This window comes from Puntigrus tetrazona, chromosome 15 (assembly GCF_018831695.1).
Source record: "Puntigrus tetrazona isolate hp1 chromosome 15, ASM1883169v1, whole genome shotgun sequence".
Taxonomy (NCBI): Eukaryota; Metazoa; Chordata; class Actinopteri; order Cypriniformes; family Cyprinidae; genus Puntigrus; species Puntigrus tetrazona.
This window is the reverse complement of record NC_056713.1, coordinates 10,602,635-10,621,465: the sequence shown is the minus strand read 5'-3', so window position 1 is coordinate 10,621,465 and position 18,831 is coordinate 10,602,635. Positions and strand designations below refer to the sequence as shown.

The 18,831-nt window shown below is 39.5% G+C and overlaps 1 protein-coding gene across 2 annotated transcripts in view; it reads left to right on the top strand.

The window, feature by feature from the left end:
• phldb1b (pleckstrin homology-like domain, family B, member 1b) overlaps nt 1-18,831 on the top strand; it is a 55,747-nt gene that overhangs the window by 16,484 nt on the left and 20,432 nt on the right. For both annotated transcript variants that reach the window (XM_043259252.1, XM_043259253.1), the window contains 5 exons: nt 3,008-4,509; nt 14,837-15,121; nt 15,648-15,794; nt 15,995-16,132; nt 17,092-17,151. In XM_043259252.1, coding sequence (XP_043115187.1) covers nt 3,008-4,509; nt 14,837-15,121; nt 15,648-15,794; nt 15,995-16,132; nt 17,092-17,151 — 2,132 coding nt within the window. The remainder of the gene's footprint in view (nt 1-3,007; nt 4,510-14,836; nt 15,122-15,647; nt 15,795-15,994; nt 16,133-17,091; nt 17,152-18,831) is intronic.

Genomic DNA, 18,831 nt, shown 5'->3' with positions numbered 1-18,831 from the left:
AGTATATAAAGCTCTCCATGTGATTTTGGCAACTGATATTTGTTTATAGACTGATTTATAGAGGAAAAGAACCCCCCCTTCGCACGTTCTGTGTGCCAGGGCTATTTCCTCTTCCATCTCTCTTCCATTCCAGACAGCTTTGTTGGCCATGCTCTGCTTATTTAAAGTCGAGCGGTATCTTTTACAATATCTATATTTATCTCACCAACCACCCTGCTCTTCAATCCCCTCCTCACTGCTTCCCTCATATTATCCCAATATCCGGCTCCCTCATTCCTACACAGCAGGTCTGCTTGATGTTCTCGATGACATTTCAGTGTTACTCAGAAAAGCATGCAACACATTAGCAGGTATACTTTTATTGCTGCGTCTGTCCACATTTTCCCACTTATTGCTAAAACAAATTATTATATCATATTATTACTAAGATAGTATATATACTGCATAGCATCTGCCGGTTTAGAAATTCTCGGATAAAATATTTTGAGATTCAAAGATACATTTTTTATTTAAACTCACAGTCACATCGGTGTCCATGTGAATTTATCTTGGAGGTGTGCACTGTCGCTTTAAGAATGTAGGCCCCGCCCCGTGCAGCCAGCAGTCAGTCACATCAGCACCGTGGACAGGGGAGGGAGGGGGACTCAGCGATGGTGTAGCGGCGCCAGGCTCACCAAGCCCGGCTGGAATATCTCATCTGCGGCGTTTTATACTCCTGCCTGGGCACCGTGTGGCCGGTACAGCTGGCCTAGTTCAAGAACCGGAATGCGGGAGCCGTACTTTTGATACTGAGGTCGGTTATGGGTTATAAACCAAGCGCGGCGGCTTAGCGTTTCCACAGGCGTCTTCTCATCTGTAAGTACTGATCGTTATAGAGGCTGTGTATGTGTCAGATCGGCATACGGGCATACTGTATGTAGCATATGTGCCCTTTTATAGTCGCTACTTGTCATGTTGACATGTAGCATTTTGTCACATGAAAGGTCTTTTTCGATAATCATTGCATCTATGTGCTTGCGCTTTCTTGAAACCGTTTCTTGTTCATTGGGATTTAAATGAAAAATTGAGCCAGGGGCATCGTCAGCTGCTCTGACTTATTTCTAAACCACGAAGGCTATAAAAAAAAAATAAATGACAACACTTGGGTTGTGTTTTATGCATTATTTGTGAAGAGTTTGAACAGAGAGTGTTTTGTAATCAGGAGAGATTTGTGGCATAGAAACGCAAACACTGAGCTGGCAAGAGCAAGATTGATCAAGTTTTGGATGTTGTGAAATCAGTTCTGTGACTGACTGAATCTTGTAGCACTTATGTGTGTGTGTGTGTGTGTGTGTGTGTGTGTGTGTGTGTGTGTGTATATATATATATATATATATATATAGTGTGTTTTATGAAAAATAAATGTTCTCATAAATTGGTCATTATTCTGGCATTTTTTAAATATAGTGGGTTAGACCAATGGTTATCAAACTTTTGTGATGACAGTGCCCTCCAAACATCATAATTGCTTCACCCTTTCCTAAAATATAAAAAAAATCAGCTTTGTATTTCATGTAGTATAGAGGCCCATGTTTATATTGTTTGAGAAATATAATTAGCATCATATTACAAAAGATCAATCAAAATGGCTTTAGTATTGTAAATATACTAAAACCAAAGCAAACAAATAATACTTTTTTATTACGTTTATCAGACTGCTGATATATGTTAAACTTGAGGATAAGTATTTTCAATTACATTTTATTAATAATACAAAATAGTTTACACACAATATCGGATTTGGAATAGTCTTGGCTGAACGATACCTGATTCGCACAAAATAATTATATCGGACCCGATACCGATCCTGAGTATCAGTTGGATGCAAATCTAATAATATGACCTTACAGCCCCCTTAGCTCCCACTTGCAGCCCCCCTGGGGTTTCCCGGACACAGGTTTGAAAACCACTGGTTTAGATAATGACCATTTTTACTTTTCAGATCTGTCTCAGCAGATGGACCATTTACATTGGAGATGGTCAGTTGCCTGAGAGATAGATTGAATTACCAGCTGAGCTCTCTGTGATTTAAGTATATGAGCACATATTCATTTGACGTTTATCCTCTCAGGCTGGAGCCTGGCAGACTTTCTCTCTGAATTTCCATTTGGTAACCACTATTTCTACTTGAGCATTCATCTTCTGTGGGTTTGGCAGCAGTGTTAAACTTAGAGGCTGTTGAATGAGGCTAATGGATTAAATGCATCTCTGCAGTGCCAAAAGAGCTGCAGGTACTTGCATTAAAAGCTCAGGTGTAGTACTGAGGATAATAGTTGGGGTTAGGTGGGGTGAAGAAGCCAAATGCATCCACTTACTCGTAAGTGCTTTTCCTGTTTTCTGCACTCTGTTGGGCTCAGCTGGCTAGTGATGGGAATTTTGAATCATTATTTAGAATCGATTCTTTTTAATTGTTTAACCATTTAACCAGTCCAGAAGTTGTCGTCACATCGTCCTTAACATCTTCACATTGCATTCATGGCTTAGTAAAGATATATGAATGCACACGTGATCATTTTATTAGGTTTGATATTAAGTTTGAGTGATTTAAAACCTAAATATTATTAGCATTTACATGGAACAATAATAAATTCACACACTGTTTGAGGCTAAAGCTGTTTATTAAAAACCAACTGTTTCATTATCGTAACATTTCTGCTAGTCGACTAAGGTGACTTACTTTTTGCCCAACCAGTGAAATCCTTAAATAATGTCCAACTACTCATTATCAGCTTGTCTATTATTTAAAAAATACTTTTTTTCTAGTTTTTCTAGTGATTTGGTGAGTTGTTGACTAAAAACCTTGAAATTCTTTGTTAACCATACAATCAGGTTTTGTAAACCATTTCCATTTCTTCATGCAGAAGAAATATTTGTTCATTAAATAATTTCAGCTACCCCTTTAGCTAAAAGATACATATTTAGATTTCTGTATATGGCAAAGGCTTATGACTGCTATCTTTTCTTTCAGATTCTGAGAACCTGGTCAATGGGAACCACTCGTCAGGAGCACCAAAATCTCACTTGGTCTCCAACGAGAGAGTGCGCCCTGAGCACAGTGCCATCGTCAGTTCCATTGAGAAGGACCTTCAGGACATTATGGACTCATTAGTCATGGATGACCCTCAGCCCTCGTCCTCTGAGTCAAAGAAGCCCTCTGGTCAGCCCATCTCCCAGTCTCCCTTGTCCCCCATGTTAAATGGAGGGGGGCGCTTCCTTCTCTCACCCCCAACGAGCCCTGGTGCTATGTCTGTGGGCTCCAGTTATGAGAATACCTCTCCTCCTTTCTCTCCTCTCTCATCCCCATCTGCTGCTAGCAGTGGCAGCTACAACAGTCCATCTCCGAGTGGTTGTCAGGACCAGCTTCACACGCTTCCTCCTGTGCCAGTGAGGTCTTCTAGTTACAATTACACCAGCCAGCCACCCATACCTCAGCCACGGACCATACTGCCCAGCTATTCCGGTGGCAACAGTGGGCCAAAGGTGCCTGAGAGTCCCAGACTCCAGCGAAAGGCTCTTTTAGAAGCACCGCCAAGCCCAAAGCCAAGTCGTAGGGGGTTGAACCAAGACAGCTCGGTGGCTAAAACCCCAGACAGCCCCATACAGACTCACATTCTGCCCTCAGTCTCAATCTCTACTGCCCCGACTGATCACCCATCTGTCAGTCGTATTCCAGTTCCAGGTAGTCCCAGGCTGACCCCCAAATTCTCCACAGCATCCCCATCCTCCTCACCCTCTAGTCCTAGAACCAAAACTGCCATTGTTCTCCAGGATCGGCCCTCAAGTCCTTTCCGGGAGCAGCCTCAGCCAGATCGCTCCTTGTCCTCTAGTCCCTCCAACCAACTTTCCCCACCCTCGCGATCTTTCCAGCCCCCCTTAGACCCCATTGTCCACATCATTCAAGGTGGACCTCCACACCCGCATCCTCGCACGTTGCAGCCTCCAGAAAGTCCGCGGCTGGCCCGCAGGAACCTTGAAGGGAGCAGCATGAGGGAGCTTCCTCCTCTTAGCCCCTCTATAGCTCGCAGGGGGGTTCCTGTGCTCCCCGGAGCTTTACCAGGAACCCTGCGGACTCCAGAGAGTCCATCATCAAGAATGGTACCAGAGAGTCCCAGACTCAGGCGGAAAGCAGGGTCTCCTACGGAGGAACCATTCAGCCCTCGTGGGGTGCGTGCTCGTAGTCCTTCACCCACCTCCGGACTGATGGGAGAAGGCAGTGGACGGAAGGGCAGTTTTGGGAACTCGCTCTCTTCTGCTTTTAGCCTGGGTTCTCTGCCTGGGTCGTCACCCCGATCCAGTCCCAGGAGTCACAGAAAAATGTCAGCGGGCCACAGGGACCTTCGGATGCCTCACCCTGGCATGAGGGAGCGCAAAAATAGCATCACAGAGATCAGCGACAACGAGGATGACCTTCTGGAGTACCACCGGCGCCAAAGAGAAGAACGACTCAGAGAGCAAGAAATGGAGAGGCTGGTGAGTGAGATGCAGTGCCACTTTTAAAAATACATTAATTTATATAACAAAATATCAAACCAAGTAGGATTAATGAGAAAATTGTCTTCGTGTATTCCCTAAAAACAACCTCAAAACCAAAGTAAAGTTAGCTCTGAGGAAAAATCTAACATCATTTGATTGCAATGCCCACTTGAAAGCCACATCATAGTATAAAGAATCCTTCTAAGAAATGCTCCCTGTCTCTGTTTGTACATGTCATGTAGCGTGCTGCCTCTGCACGTCTTCCGATAATATGTAAATTGCAAGTTTCTACAGTTAATATTTTCCAGAAATGCTCTTCAGTGTACAACGATGGCTGAATCTAATCTTAACACACCTAGCAAGTATTAGCAATTGTGCTTATGGTGAGAATGCAGGACATTTGAGGGAAATGCTACTACATGTCTCAGGGAGAACTGACACACTGACTAATCCGCTGTCGTGCTGAGGCAGAGGGCTCTGATTTTACCATGGCAACCCCATTGTTTGTTGTCTCTTTTACTGAGAGGTGGGAGGGAACAGTAGACATCTTGGTCCAGTTTGCAGCCCAGAATGAAGCTGCTGAGACAAAGGCCCCTGTGAAGTTTTATATGTGTTTGTGTCTGAAACAGCTCTTGTCTGCTTCCCTTGTAATTACACATTGTGGTTGTTTATTGCTCTCAGAAAAGGAGGTGATCTAATTGAGCATACAGAGTTATGCTTCAATACTCCCAACAGAGAGTATCTGTAGCATGTTATTTGCTAAGCATGCACAGTTCTAGTATGCTCCCTGTGTGTTTTATTTGGCTCTTTGCTGATGAAATGTGCTGGAATATATGCTGAAAGTATGAGCTACAATAAATGAGCTCAACATGCCAATGACCTCATCCTCGCAAATGTGCTTGATCTCCAAAACTGTTCAGTACAAAATTAGACAAACAAGAAATGACCTTTGATTCAGACCTTGTTCTGAAATATTTGCAAAATGTTAAGCATAAATAGAAAAGAATGTTTGCTCTGTGAAGAAAGATCAATGTTTTGTGACTGTCAGCCATTACATCACTCATTATCAGAAGTGACTGTCTTGTGAATTGGTATTTTGGCATGGTCTGGTGGCTTTTGCGGTCTATTAACAAACAGCACTCATTCTTTTCACTCATTTCTGCAGTTCCATACATCATTTGTCAAGCAAGTCTGAATTTCAATATCAACATCAGTGTTGATCAGACGCATTGAGCTCAGTTGACTGCTCCTTGACTGCTGTTGAGAAGGAGCGGGACACTGCCTAGCATGACAAGCAGAAATGTGCTCCAGGGAGATGGAGCAGGTTTTGATTCATTTGAGAAGGGAGGTCAGGCAAAACATCACATAAAATAGCACGGAATAGAACGCATGGCTGCTGCAGGAATCAGGAAGGAGACAGATGAGCCAGCTGTAGTCTGGAAGCTAAATCTGAGGAGCAGTAAGCCAAGGTGGTGCATCCACAGTGCTGACATTTTTACTTCTTGTAGCTTATTCACATTAGAAATGCTAATTAAACGCCACTGTTTTGGTCAGTGGTTTGGGCCAAAGCCTTTAGTTTGTGTGGGCTGAATATTCTTGTTTGTCGAAATTTGTCTGAGGACAAAATTCCCTAGGTCATTTGACATATAAGAGGTTACTGTACTATAAAAACACCCACGTTTCAGAACTAGAAACTTTCTTGTTAGTCTTAAAACAAAAAGCTTATATGATCACCGGTTTACGATTTTCAGAAAGGTGCCAACTATATTGGAATACATATCGTTTGAAATGAATGCTTATGCACTTTTTACCTAAAACACAGCAGTGTCCATCTGTATATGCCATCAAACATACGCAACTACACAAGCCAATCATAACAGTGGGAAGTCTACAATCTGCGTTCTGATGAGGGGGGTTAAAAACCGGACAGAAAATAGCTAAATTGTGTTTTTATGTAAAATCTTGATAACATTATAAGTGGTCCTTAGAGAAACTTACAAAATAATCAAAAGGCAGTTCACGGCCCCTTTGAGGACAAATTTTGTTCCTGCAGTTTGTTGCATAAATTCTTTTATACAATATTTTGTGTCCTTTTATAAATATCAACACATTTCACTTTGCTTTTTAACGCACTAGTTCACACATAGTCAGATGTGAATAAACAAAAGGAGTTCTAACTTATTTAGAATGTAATCAGAACTTCTGAGCTCACCACTCAGCAAATTGTGAACATCAAAATGTTTTTTTTTTCAAGAAAGTGTATTTCTTCATTTTATGCATGTACAGTTGGGAGAGTGTGAGCCAGTCCAGTCTGCAGTGAATAATTTATCATCCCTAAACTGCCACAAGGCTCCAGAGGCACACATGGTTACCTTAGATACAGCCTTGGCACACACACACTTGGCATATGGCGTCAGTCACTAGAAAACCGTTCTGTCAGTCAGCTCGAGTGCCATACTGATGCCAGCCCTGCTAAAGATGACCTCGTTTTTTTTTTTTTGTTGTTTGTTTTTTTACAGAGAGCTCCCAGGATGACATCACATTTCCATTACTCCATAAAACTGACATTTGCCGCACAGTAAAAGCAGACGTGTCAGTGAGGAAGTACTCTGTTTTAGTGAGAAATGCATTTACTGAGACAGGTTTTTCTTTTAAAGGGGAAATATCGTGACATTTTATATTACATTATAATATAAAAACAATTAATGATTCTTTTTCTTGTAAAAAAACCTTGCTGTCATCATTTATCATTATAAATAATAATAATGATAATAAAAGACAAAAAACAGGCTAACACTTTATTTTAAGGTGTCATAATACATAGTAATTACCTAATTAGGTTCTTAGTAGTAGCCATTGTACTTACATGAAATAAAATGTACATATCATATAACGAAGTTAAGGAACAGCCTGTAATAACAGTTTGTAATTATGTAGAAGTAACAGGCAGCCACTGTTACACTTCTGTACACTTCACAGTCCGACTCTGTTATATAGGTAATTACAGTTAACATTGCACACCTTAAGTGCAGCCTTGTTACACTTTATTTTAAGTAGCTTATGCCTGTGTAATATTATGTAATTAGAAAGGCATTACATGTATTTAAGCACATATGTGACAATCTTTTGGTTACATGAGTAGCAGATTTGTAACAGTAGCAGCCTATTACATCTATATCATTTCAAACTGTACAAACTGTTCCATAAATTAGTTACATTGTAAGTAAATTTTAGTTTTATGTAAGTACAGTGGCTACTACTAGGTAATTACTCTGTATTATGGACACTTTAAATAAAGTGTTACCAAACAGTTACTATAATCCGTTTAAATGAGCTGGCTGTAGGTTGCAGATTAATGGAAACCTGTTGTTCTATGAAGACATAACCACTTCCACTTTGTTGGGAGGGCAGACTTGGGTCATCTGCACAGGGGGGACAGGAGGTCTGTATGACAAGCATCTGTCTCGCTGCTCTTGTGGATAGTACACTAAATATATCCACTTTCACTGGCCGCATTATGCAAAAACATAACTATGTGTGTTTGTAACAGATAGAAAGGGAAGGAAGAGACAAGAGGTATCTAATGTAATTCATTAACCTGGCATGCAACTGCGTTCTGACCCAGTAAAGTGCAATTAGAATCGTTCTGATGAAGATAAAAGCGGTATCCTCTGACACAGCAAGGCACACATGAGCTCCCTCTGGAGCATTTTGTTGATTGTTTAATGTGTTTGCTTCCTGTGTTCTTGCAGATCAGTGTAAAGTGAGTTATCTGCTCTGGGACAGATTAATAATGAGTCTCACAACAACAGAGAGAAAGAGAGAGAGAGCATTTGAGGAAAAAGAGACAGTTAACTGACTTTCTGTGGTGCTGATTATCTGGGTCAGTGCAGACTTTAGTTATTCTGACCCGGCTCTTGTAATCAAGACAGCGAAGAAAAACACTGAGTGCTCTTAGCAACACCCCAAAGCAATATTCAAGCATTCTCAGAAAGATCTGTTTGACATTTTCACAGGTGACTCCATAATCCTGAAAGATGGAGATATTGATAGTGGAGTTTAATACCTACGTGACGTGGCGCTTGATTTCCATTGTTCTGAATAATAAAGACTTTGAAAATAAAGACTCATAAAGGATTGGAATGACATGAGGATAAGTAAATGATGATGAAATGTTCATTTTGAGGTAAACAATTCATATAATTTGTACATTTGAGGAGTTTGAAGAAGAGTGAACAGACAATGTTTTTTCTTTTCATTTCATTTTAGTGATCTGTAATGTTTTTTATTTCAGTTTATTTTAGTTTATTTGTTTACAGGGTTAATGCACATTATTAAACATAATTGTAAAATGTGCCAGAATTAGCCAAAAAGGAGAGAGAGATGACAACAGGAGAAGACAACATAGCCATACAGACTGACTGAATGTACATCTTTTGAGAGGAATAACACAGTTCCCCACTTTCCCCACCCCAGCAGTTTTTCTAATATTCACAAACTGTTTCAGTAGTTACTATAACGTCAGGCTATGTATAGTCTTAAACAGTAGACAAATATGTACATATTCAATCAATTCAGTTTTTAGTGATTGTTTATCTAAAGATTCTAGTGGTTTCAGAGTAGTAATACTAGCTTGCGACCAAGTGGTTAAACAATAAGTAAGCGTCTTCAGATTACATATAATCACGTATAGATTAAATCTGAGCCGGTTACATAACTTTTTAACCTGTGCTTTACATTAAAGTTTTGAATTAGTCAGAACACCAAGATACTTACACACAGATACAACTTGTAATCCTTTCCCCGATACAAATACATCTGGCACTACACTTAAACTATTATTTCTGAAAAGAACAGTTATTTAGTTAGTATGTATTGCCTGTGTGTTTTCCTGATGGTGTTTTGTCCTTGTTGGTATGACCTGTATACGAGTATTGCCAATGTTAGACAAGAGATATTTTTTTAAAGTGTAGCAGAAAAACAAATGTGTGAGATAAAATTCAAATTCTTCTTCTGACCTTGAGCAGAGACTCTTCTCCCTCCGCAATGGGGTTTTTGAGAAGAGCTGGCAGTGAAACTATTACTGTTTCAAAGCGTGCCAAGGGATTCACAGAAGCGATGGTTGGTTCTGTCCTCTGCTGCATCTCGATGATCTAAACTTGGCCATGAAATGACACAATGAGCCAAAACGATAAACCTGAAGAGGCCACAGGGCACTCTATATCCTCACCTTTTTACTGCATTTGTACAGATAGCAGACAAGGTCTAATATAAACCACTATTTATGTCTCGTTCTTTTGCCAGATATCTGAAGGCCTGTAGAGAGGGTGCTGTTTTCTGTCTGTTGTTCGCAGAGGATAATGCATCCCTCATGTGAATTATATTCAAAGCAACACTCATGTACGAGTTCTCTCTTAGCCTTATAGAAAACAACTACAACTTTGTAACCACTTTCAAACACACAAGGACGAGTGCATAACATAATTGTACCTTTTGGGTGTTTTGTTTGAGGACAAAAGTTAGAATTGAAAAGACAGCCTCATTTAGGGTGAATAAGTTTATTTTTGATAAGCGAAGGACTTCTGTGTACAATTCTCCATCGTCTTTCTTTGGACACTGGATCTTCATTTTGAGGGTCAAGCAAGTTTCCCATGTTTCACAGCTGTGTGCGTCTAGACATTTTTCTAGACAATTTTTTTTTTCTTTTCCAAAAAATGTAAGCTGTTTTTCCTCAAACTCTGTGTGAAATTAGAGGTTCCCATCACGCTGAAGTGCCGCATGAACAGATGCATCTGGTCCCGTTGATTTGGTTTGTGGTGATGTGCTGCTTTTCAAAGACATTCAGTAAAAAAGCTGTTGTTTTTGTGTGAAATATCACAGATTTCAGCAACAGAAGTGCCGTCCCAGGATGTTTACTGGAGGGCTTAATACTACTGTGCTTGGTTTAGTCTGTAGTCTGTGTTTGAAAATACTGGGCTGTTTTTCGCCCTGTGGGTTTCTGCAGGCAATCTTTGACTTCTTTATTCCTCCTTTCTTTTTGCCTTGCTGTATCTATAAGGAAAACATTCATAGGTTTAACCCACCCCCTCACCCCCCAAAAAAAACGTGTGAATGGTATTGGATTGACTAGTGGAAAGCGTTTGGGATCTATTTGTTCAACCAATGGCAGATGGGTATTCAGGAAATCTGTATTAAACATTCGACAGTGCTGACAGCGCACATTTTAATATCTCTTGGATGTTTGCTTTGGATGTCCAGAACGGAAGCATTTGAAATCTGTCTGGTTAAAGGTATTCAAACAATCTGGGCACGTCACAGCAAAAAGAGTGGCACTGTGACCCCGTCGCAAATTTAGAGACAGAAAAGGGTCAGGAGGAGCAGCAGAGAGACATAGCATAGCAGGGGGTTTGAGAGGCTCTGAAAAAGGATTTGAGGAGCTGTACTTTTGTGTGTGTGTCATTCCAGACAGAGGGAAGACAGTGGAATGTAAGAGCTGGGATCAGAAGGCAAAGCCCGTGTCTCCGGAGCTCTGATTGGTCCTTGTGTGGCTGGAATGCATAAAAATGAGTGAGCGGAAATAAAAGAGCTGAAATATTTGTCCAAATGCCATCTATCAGTTTTTATTTGGGATTCTAGTGTCACTAAAGACTGTCTATGTTCAGTACCTGAGACATATGACATATTCCTAACCAGGCCATTTAAAAGGCAGCAATTTATTAAAATTAATGTAATTATTTTAAATAGTTTTATTTATTATATAACAAATTCATGTCATGTATATTTTTTCTTCTTCTTAACATTTATTGGATATACATTAATTGGCTCGTTAGGATAATTTAAATGGAATGGAACTTTAGAGTTTTATCATTTTATATAAATACGTATTACATGATAACAATCACATGTCAATTTATACTACGGAAATGTGAACCTTATGCATTAGGAATGTTGTGAACTAGATTTGAGTATAAACTCAAAATTGGTCACTTTGCAAAGCAGTGCAAATGTAACCTCTGTCATTTTCCCGAAAGGGACACACCTGAATGAAAAATGTTCCCTTGAAGACACACACTCACCAAAAACTAGCAAAGTTAGGAGATTTGTAAACAGAGGGCTACGTCTGTTCATTGCTGTCATCTGGAAAGTATGAAGTGCTTAACTGTTATCCTACATACCGGTTCAGTGGAAACCCTCTATGTTTTTCCATCTGGCTTTCAGCATGTAGCATTTGACTGAATTGTAATTTTCACGTCAACGATATTTCCTCCAGAGAACATCTGAGCAGTGCCCACGCAAACTGTGTTGTTGTTTAGTAAACACTGACCCCTGAGTGGGTTACAATGAATAGTAGTTCAGCTCGGCCTCCCTTCTCGCATGTTTCAAAGCTTTGATAGATTAAACAAGACATCCATTTCAATAAGCTGTTGAGTACATTGAATAAAATCGTCATTAACAGCAGCCATCAATAGAGAAATGAGCCAGATGAGATCGATTTATGTACCTACCGGCACACACTTTGAGAAAATGTACCAGAGTGTGTGTGTGTGTGTGTGTGTGTGTGTGTGTGTGTGTGTGTGTGTGAGTGTGAGAGTTGGAGGCGGAGGGACTAGGGGCTTTATTTGTTCATCTGTCTCAGCGTGTGTGTGAGTTCTGGAGAGCTACTCAATGAGGAAACTTCTGAGAGAACCACAAGACTCTAACTAACTAGTGTGCTATTATTTACACGTCAAAATGAGGGTGAGTGTGTGGTTTTCAGTGCATTTTATAATCTGAGTTAGTTGCACAGTGCATATAAAAGTATGTATAACTAGTGCTTAATTACTAATATTATACTTTTACATGTATTAGACTAATACATTCTGCCATATATTGCTCATATTTGGTTTTCTCTTATTTAGTTATTTGTTGTTAGGACATGACTTGAGCGTGAATGTATACCTACATGTTTTGCATTAGGGCTCCTTTTACAGCGCAATTAAGCAGCATATTGCTTTAGAAGTGTTCAGGTAGCGCTGGCTTTGATTGGAAACACTCATCAAGCCTGGCTGTAAACTCTAGGATCAGAGGCTCAACAGGCCTGGATGGAAGCAGATCAAATGATTAGGCTCCCTCCTACAGTTCCCTCAGCCTCTGTGTGTTTCAGAGCGCTTTTAAAAACTCAGGGTGTGCCACCCTGATCTTAAACAATTTCCTTTCCCTGAGGGGACCTACTAATGACAACTACAGAGGGCCTTTTAAACTCATAAATGAGCGCTGTGCATATTGGGGTCTGTTTTGTAGTCCTGGTCTAAAATGGGACTAAACGTCTCTTTAGAACTGAGGACATCTGTGTACAAGGTCTTGATAGTTTTTGACCAAAAAATCTCTAAAATGGAAGATGTTGCTCTTGGCTCTTAAGCGGGCATAATGAGCTGTTATAGTATACAGCAATTATTGGCGCAAATTGTAGTTGGAGGGAAACTTTCTGTGATATCACTTCTTCAGTATTAGAAGGGTCTGTGGGTTGTTACGGAGCACGAGGAATGAAAGTATGGGGGCTTTTCGTTATTCAGACGTGTAATTTTCTCGATGAGACAGGTATGTCAGGTGAAGACACGTTGATGCGGTTCTGATAAGCGGTTGAATATTCTCCCGAGCTGTGGAGTTTAAAGAGATCGGAGCAGTTTTAATGGTCTTTCTAAGTCACCATTTTAAATTCAAGTGGAAATAATTTTTGCTTGGTAATTCAGATGGAAGATTTTGTTACTTTTTGATATACAAGCATCTGTCTGAGATAATTTGGTAGTTTGATGGGAAAGGGCCTTGGGAGCAGTCTAAACTGATTCCCCTCAGCCATGTTTCTCATTTCAGTGTGATCCTGGAGGTTCTGGTGATTACAGGTTGAGCTAATTAAGGGTTTGGAGAATACTCATCACAGTCCTCCACAAATCACACTGAGCTCATGCAGTCTCTGGAGCACATCAAAGACAGCACACACACAACCTGCTGGAATAGCAGCATGCCTCTTTTTGTTTATCTTCCTTTTTTGGTGTGGACTTAATCATGTGTAATTATTTTATGTCCTAGAGCAAGGTTTTTCTAGTCGGGGGGTTTGTGACGGAGCAGCTCTCAAAAGATAGAGATTTTATGAAATGTGTAATATTAAATGCGTACTACCAAGTCTGGGTTTGGAAAAATCTAATTTCAGTAAAAACAATACCGTAAAATATAACAAAAAAAATTAAATAAGTATTTTTTTTCTGTATACATTTTAAAATGATGTTTTTTTTTCCTGTGATGGCAACAAGGAATTTTCAATATTATTACTCCATTCTTCGGTGTCACATGATCCTTAAAAACTCATTGTAATATGACAATGTGGTGCTCAAGAAATGCTTCTTTATATAAAATTTATTAGAAAAGCAGCTTAATATTTTCAGGATTCTTTGATAAATACAAAGTTCAAAAGAAAACAATTTATTTGAAATAGAAATATTTTTGACATTATAAATGTATCTTATTTATTCAATGTAATGCATCTTTAAAAATGTATTGCTGACCAAATTTTGAATAAAATTAAAACAATAAAAATTACACTTTTACATGATGTCAAATTTAAAATATAAATTAAGTTTTCTAGGGATAGAGTTAATGGGCACCATATGGACTTATAACATATGGTGCCCATTACAACTATATGTCAATTCCAGTAAAAACTCTAAATGCTTAAAAAATATAAATGTATTAATAAATGACATTATTATATACTGCATTCATATGACCCAAACAGCAGCATTGTTACATGCACGGTAACCACATAAAATTATACAGCATTTTAATATATTAACATAACGTAAAAGCAGGAAAAGTGTATTCTTTCCATTTGTGTACCATACAGACTGTGTTACTCAGCAGAGTCGGTGCCTCAGTCTGGTGCAAATGGCATGAAAAGGTCAAAGGTCACACTGAGAATGTGTCTGTGAGGTGGGCCCGACTGACTTAAGAGGGCAGCTGTTACCACACTCAGACCCCCCAGGCTGACATTACATGAGTTCTGTGTAGTTGCGTAGTCGTTTCAGTGTCTGCCGTAAGAGAAGGCCTGTTCTGACAAGCGCTGGGAGTTTATATGTGCTAAAAGCAGGGCCGCGTCCTCTCGCTTGAGGACAGCGTCCTGATAAGAGTCTCTCCAGACAGTGGCGCTTCTGTTTATTTCCTCTCCTCTCTCTTCAGATTGGCATCAGTAGGATGCTGAGTGCCAGAGGCTGACGCAGAGGAAATTAGATAACGTGAGGGCAATTTTTGCCACCCCTGACTCATCTAATAGCTCATCTCTGTTGTGTTTTAGGAACGGCAGCGGCTGGAAACAATCTTAAACCTCTGTGCCGAGTACAACAAGGGCGACGGGCCGGCGGGAGATCTGGGCAGGATGGGCGTGTCTGGGCTCGGCTCGAGGGACGGGCTCAACGTCAGACGTCCTTCCTTGGACAGTGTGAGCAGCGCTTCTCTAAGAGTGGCGCAGAGACATCGTGAAAGCCAGGAGGAGAACCTGAAGGAGGACAGCAGTAGCACTCAAAGTGCGCAGCAAGACGGACGGACCCCAACAGCTCTGCTAAACGGACAAAATGGACAGGTCAGCCTACCTTTCCGGAGCTATCTTTAAATGTTTTCACCATTAGCAATGTTAGTATCTACCTTTTTGAGATATAAGTAGTGTATAAAAAAGTTAAAATATCAATAAATAAAAGGCAGCAAATGTTATTAGCAACAACAATAATAACCATAATAATAATAATAATAATTTAATTAAGGCTGGGAAAGTGTGGAGGACAATGAGGTGACTGTAAAGAAATTCGTTTTCGTATTTAATGAGAATTTTTCGTATTTAATGAGAAATATTGCTTGCACAGCATATCACAATGATCTCTGAATGATAATGTGACACTTTGCTATCGCAGGAATAGATTGCTTTTCAAAATATATTAGAATAGAAAACAGTACTTTTAAATTTAATAATGTTTCGTAATATTACTGTATTTTTCATCTCGGCGAGCATGAGAGACTTCAAAAGCATTATATAAGCAAGTTCTTACAGACCTCAAACGTCTGAGCGATAGTTTATATAAACATCATAAAAACTGTATGTGAATTGTATTCAGGCAGAGGACTCTCTGGGATCGGGCAGCATTGGCCGTCTGGAACTGGGATACCTGGAGGAGGAGCGGGTTCGAGTGCTGGCAAAGGTAGATGAGCTCAAAGCTCGAATCACAGAACTGGAGCAACAACTTCAGGAGTCCAAACAGGAGGTGAGCCGCTTTCAGAAACATTTTTATATAGTTAAATGCACTGAAGGATTTGCAGGAAGTGCTTTCCTAATTGTAGTGGATAAGAGTCGGAAGCAGAGGGAAGTGATGCGTAGTGGAACAGAGAATGTCAGATGGAGCTCTTGGGTGTGTTTATGTGGCCTGTGTGAGAATTGCTCTATCTGACGTGTTGATCTGGACAGGCGGAGATGGAAAGAGCTCTGCTGCAGGGAGAGAGACAGGCCGAGCTGGAGCAAATCGAGGCCGAGACAGAGATTATCAACCAGCTGCAGCGCAAACTCAGCGAACTGGAGAGCACCATCCAGAGAGAGAAGGACAAGGTAGGATACGCACACCGCACAAAAGCTCACGGAATGTAATTGTCCATATTCAGAACATTAGTGCATTCATTTTTCATGTGAAGTAAAAATGTTTCCAGAAAGGTGTGGTCACATTTAGCATTGCTTGATGAATTTCCGTTGTTGAAATTCATCAACAAATTGATGGTGTTGATTAACCATTTCACACATTATTTCAAACCATTACTTTAGAATGAGTGGCCTTATTGTTTCCATGGCGATGCATCATGCTTGTCGTGTGACACATCGCAGCCACAAAATTCTAAATATTCAGAAACCTTTTAATTATATTATGAAATATCTGATATTTCGGTTCTCAAATAAATGCAAGTTAATATATTTGGTAGTTGAAACACTTTTAAAATGACCGAATTATTTGATTTATCATGGGTGATGGCTGCTGTGTAGTTTGCACTAAATCCGAGCTGTGAGCTTTACAACATGTAAATGCATCCTCTCTTCCTGAATGACATTAAAGTAAGTTTCTTTTTACTTTTTTCCCAAACAGAAACTTTGAATTTTTTATTAAGAAAGTTGTACACTTCCAAAAACATGTAGTGTACATATAACATTCCCCAATCAAGCTATAGTCATGTATTGCAATACCGTTATAAGCGCTTTTCAGTGAAAAACATGTCTATTTAGTCTACTATCGTCCAAAAATGATATTGATATAGTGGCATAGTATAACATTAATTACATTTTTTTTATCATTTATATTAAGTTTTCTCGAAATTAGAATCTTTCCATTAGGTGTATTTTCAGTTCGGGATTTCAATTCAAGCACTTTGAAGGGTGATGAAAACAAGCTGTTCTTGATAAAATGTGACTGCACCTTAATTGTGTAGATTTTTCAAATCTCCAACCGAAAGTTTTGTGTTTTATACTGTTGAGCCTCTCTGGACTGAACAGCCTTTTCTGGTCTCTGACATTCCTTAAAGGCATGCCATTCTGTCGGATGGCCACTCAAGGCCCATTCTGGTCTCGATTGCCATCCCCAGGTAAAAAAAAACAAACAAAAAAAAAACAAAGATCGAAAGTTCTCCTTCAAACTAGCCAAAGCGCTTCCCATTACATCTGGTCATTCTACATCCCACAATAGAGGATCTGAAGACGATAGTCACATTTAAATGCAGTTCACTAGTTTTGTTTGGGCAGAAAGCCAAGGTTCTGTCTAGTAATCAAGCATTCATTCACAAGAGGTGTTGTCTTTTTCCTCTCCTTTTGTGGTGGTTCTCATCAGGTCCTCTACAAAGCTTGGCAACACTAACAAGCCTTCATTAACCTCTAATCTCTTCACTGCTTTTTTCCGCACACTCACAGTCTCTCCATTTCTTGTGCACTCCCCGTCGGGTTCAAAACTGTTTAGCTTAGCACAAACTCAGGCTTTGGGATTAGCACGCTGGCTTTGAGGGACAATAGCTCCAGTGGTGCGAGACTTGGTGACTTACAGTGGGTGTCTTTTTAGAAAGCCTTTTTCCTGCACGCTATTTCAGAATTCCAGCTTTTATTTCTTATCCAGTGGATTCTGGGTTTCTCTGGGTGTTTTAGTCTCCTTTTTCAATTCTGCCAAGTACTATGCTCTTGGAGAGATCCTTAAAGGAATAGTTCAACAAAAAATGTAAATCATGACTCACATAAGACTGAATTTCAGTCTCTGGAATGCAAAAAAGAAAAACATTATAAGAATTATGGACACTGTGCTTGGCGTTCTTTCCTATGGAATTATAGTGAATGGGAACTAAAGCATTTAAGCTTTGAAAAGGATGCAAAAGCAACATAGAAGTATCATATAAGTGGTCAGTACAACTAATGTGGTAGGACATTTAAGTACTTATTTTAAAATAGTTTAAAACAGTTTAAAACAGCCCAAAAATGAAAAAAACTTGGTCATTTACTCATTTATGAGGTTCTTTCTGATGTTGTACATAAAAGAAGATATTCTGAAGAATAATCAAATAACCTGATAACCAAACAGTTGATGGTCCCCATTGACTTCCATAGCATTTCTTTAAAAATCAATGGGGACCAACAACTTTTTGGTCCTTCAAAATTCTTTAAAGTATCTTCTTTTGCATTCATTATAAGTAAATGTATACAGGTTCGGAACAATCAGTAGCAATCTTAACTGGTTGATTGCTTGTATTATCGCAAAATATAAACTACTGTATATTATCGCTCGGCTTTAATTTTCTAGATGCAACTATATGGCATGACAACGTTAAGATATTAGATATATATATAATTTTACAATGTATTGTAAAAAAAGCTCTTCGCAAAATAAATTTGACTCAACTGGAATTGATCCACACAGTTTTCATTAAGCATTATAGCTGATAAAACTTCATAGATTTTTATATCAAGTAATTTTTTTATAACATTTGTATGGTAACTTTGCACCTTAAAGAGCCTAAAGCCCACATTTATTGTAATTGTTTATTCAAAGATACTGTGCAATAACTTGGATTGCAACACAGTTTTTCATAACTGGTTTGTTCATTCAGATCTTTATTGATCAGTTTGTTTGCTCTGAATCCGTTTCCCTTACGGGGGGGTTTGGCTACCACTTCGGTCATGTTACAGAACGGCTGCAATTTGGACTAGATTGATCTTGACTGCAAACAATCTGTGCAGTGTTTGTGCAAACACAGAACGTCCCCTATAAGCCTTGAAAATATTTT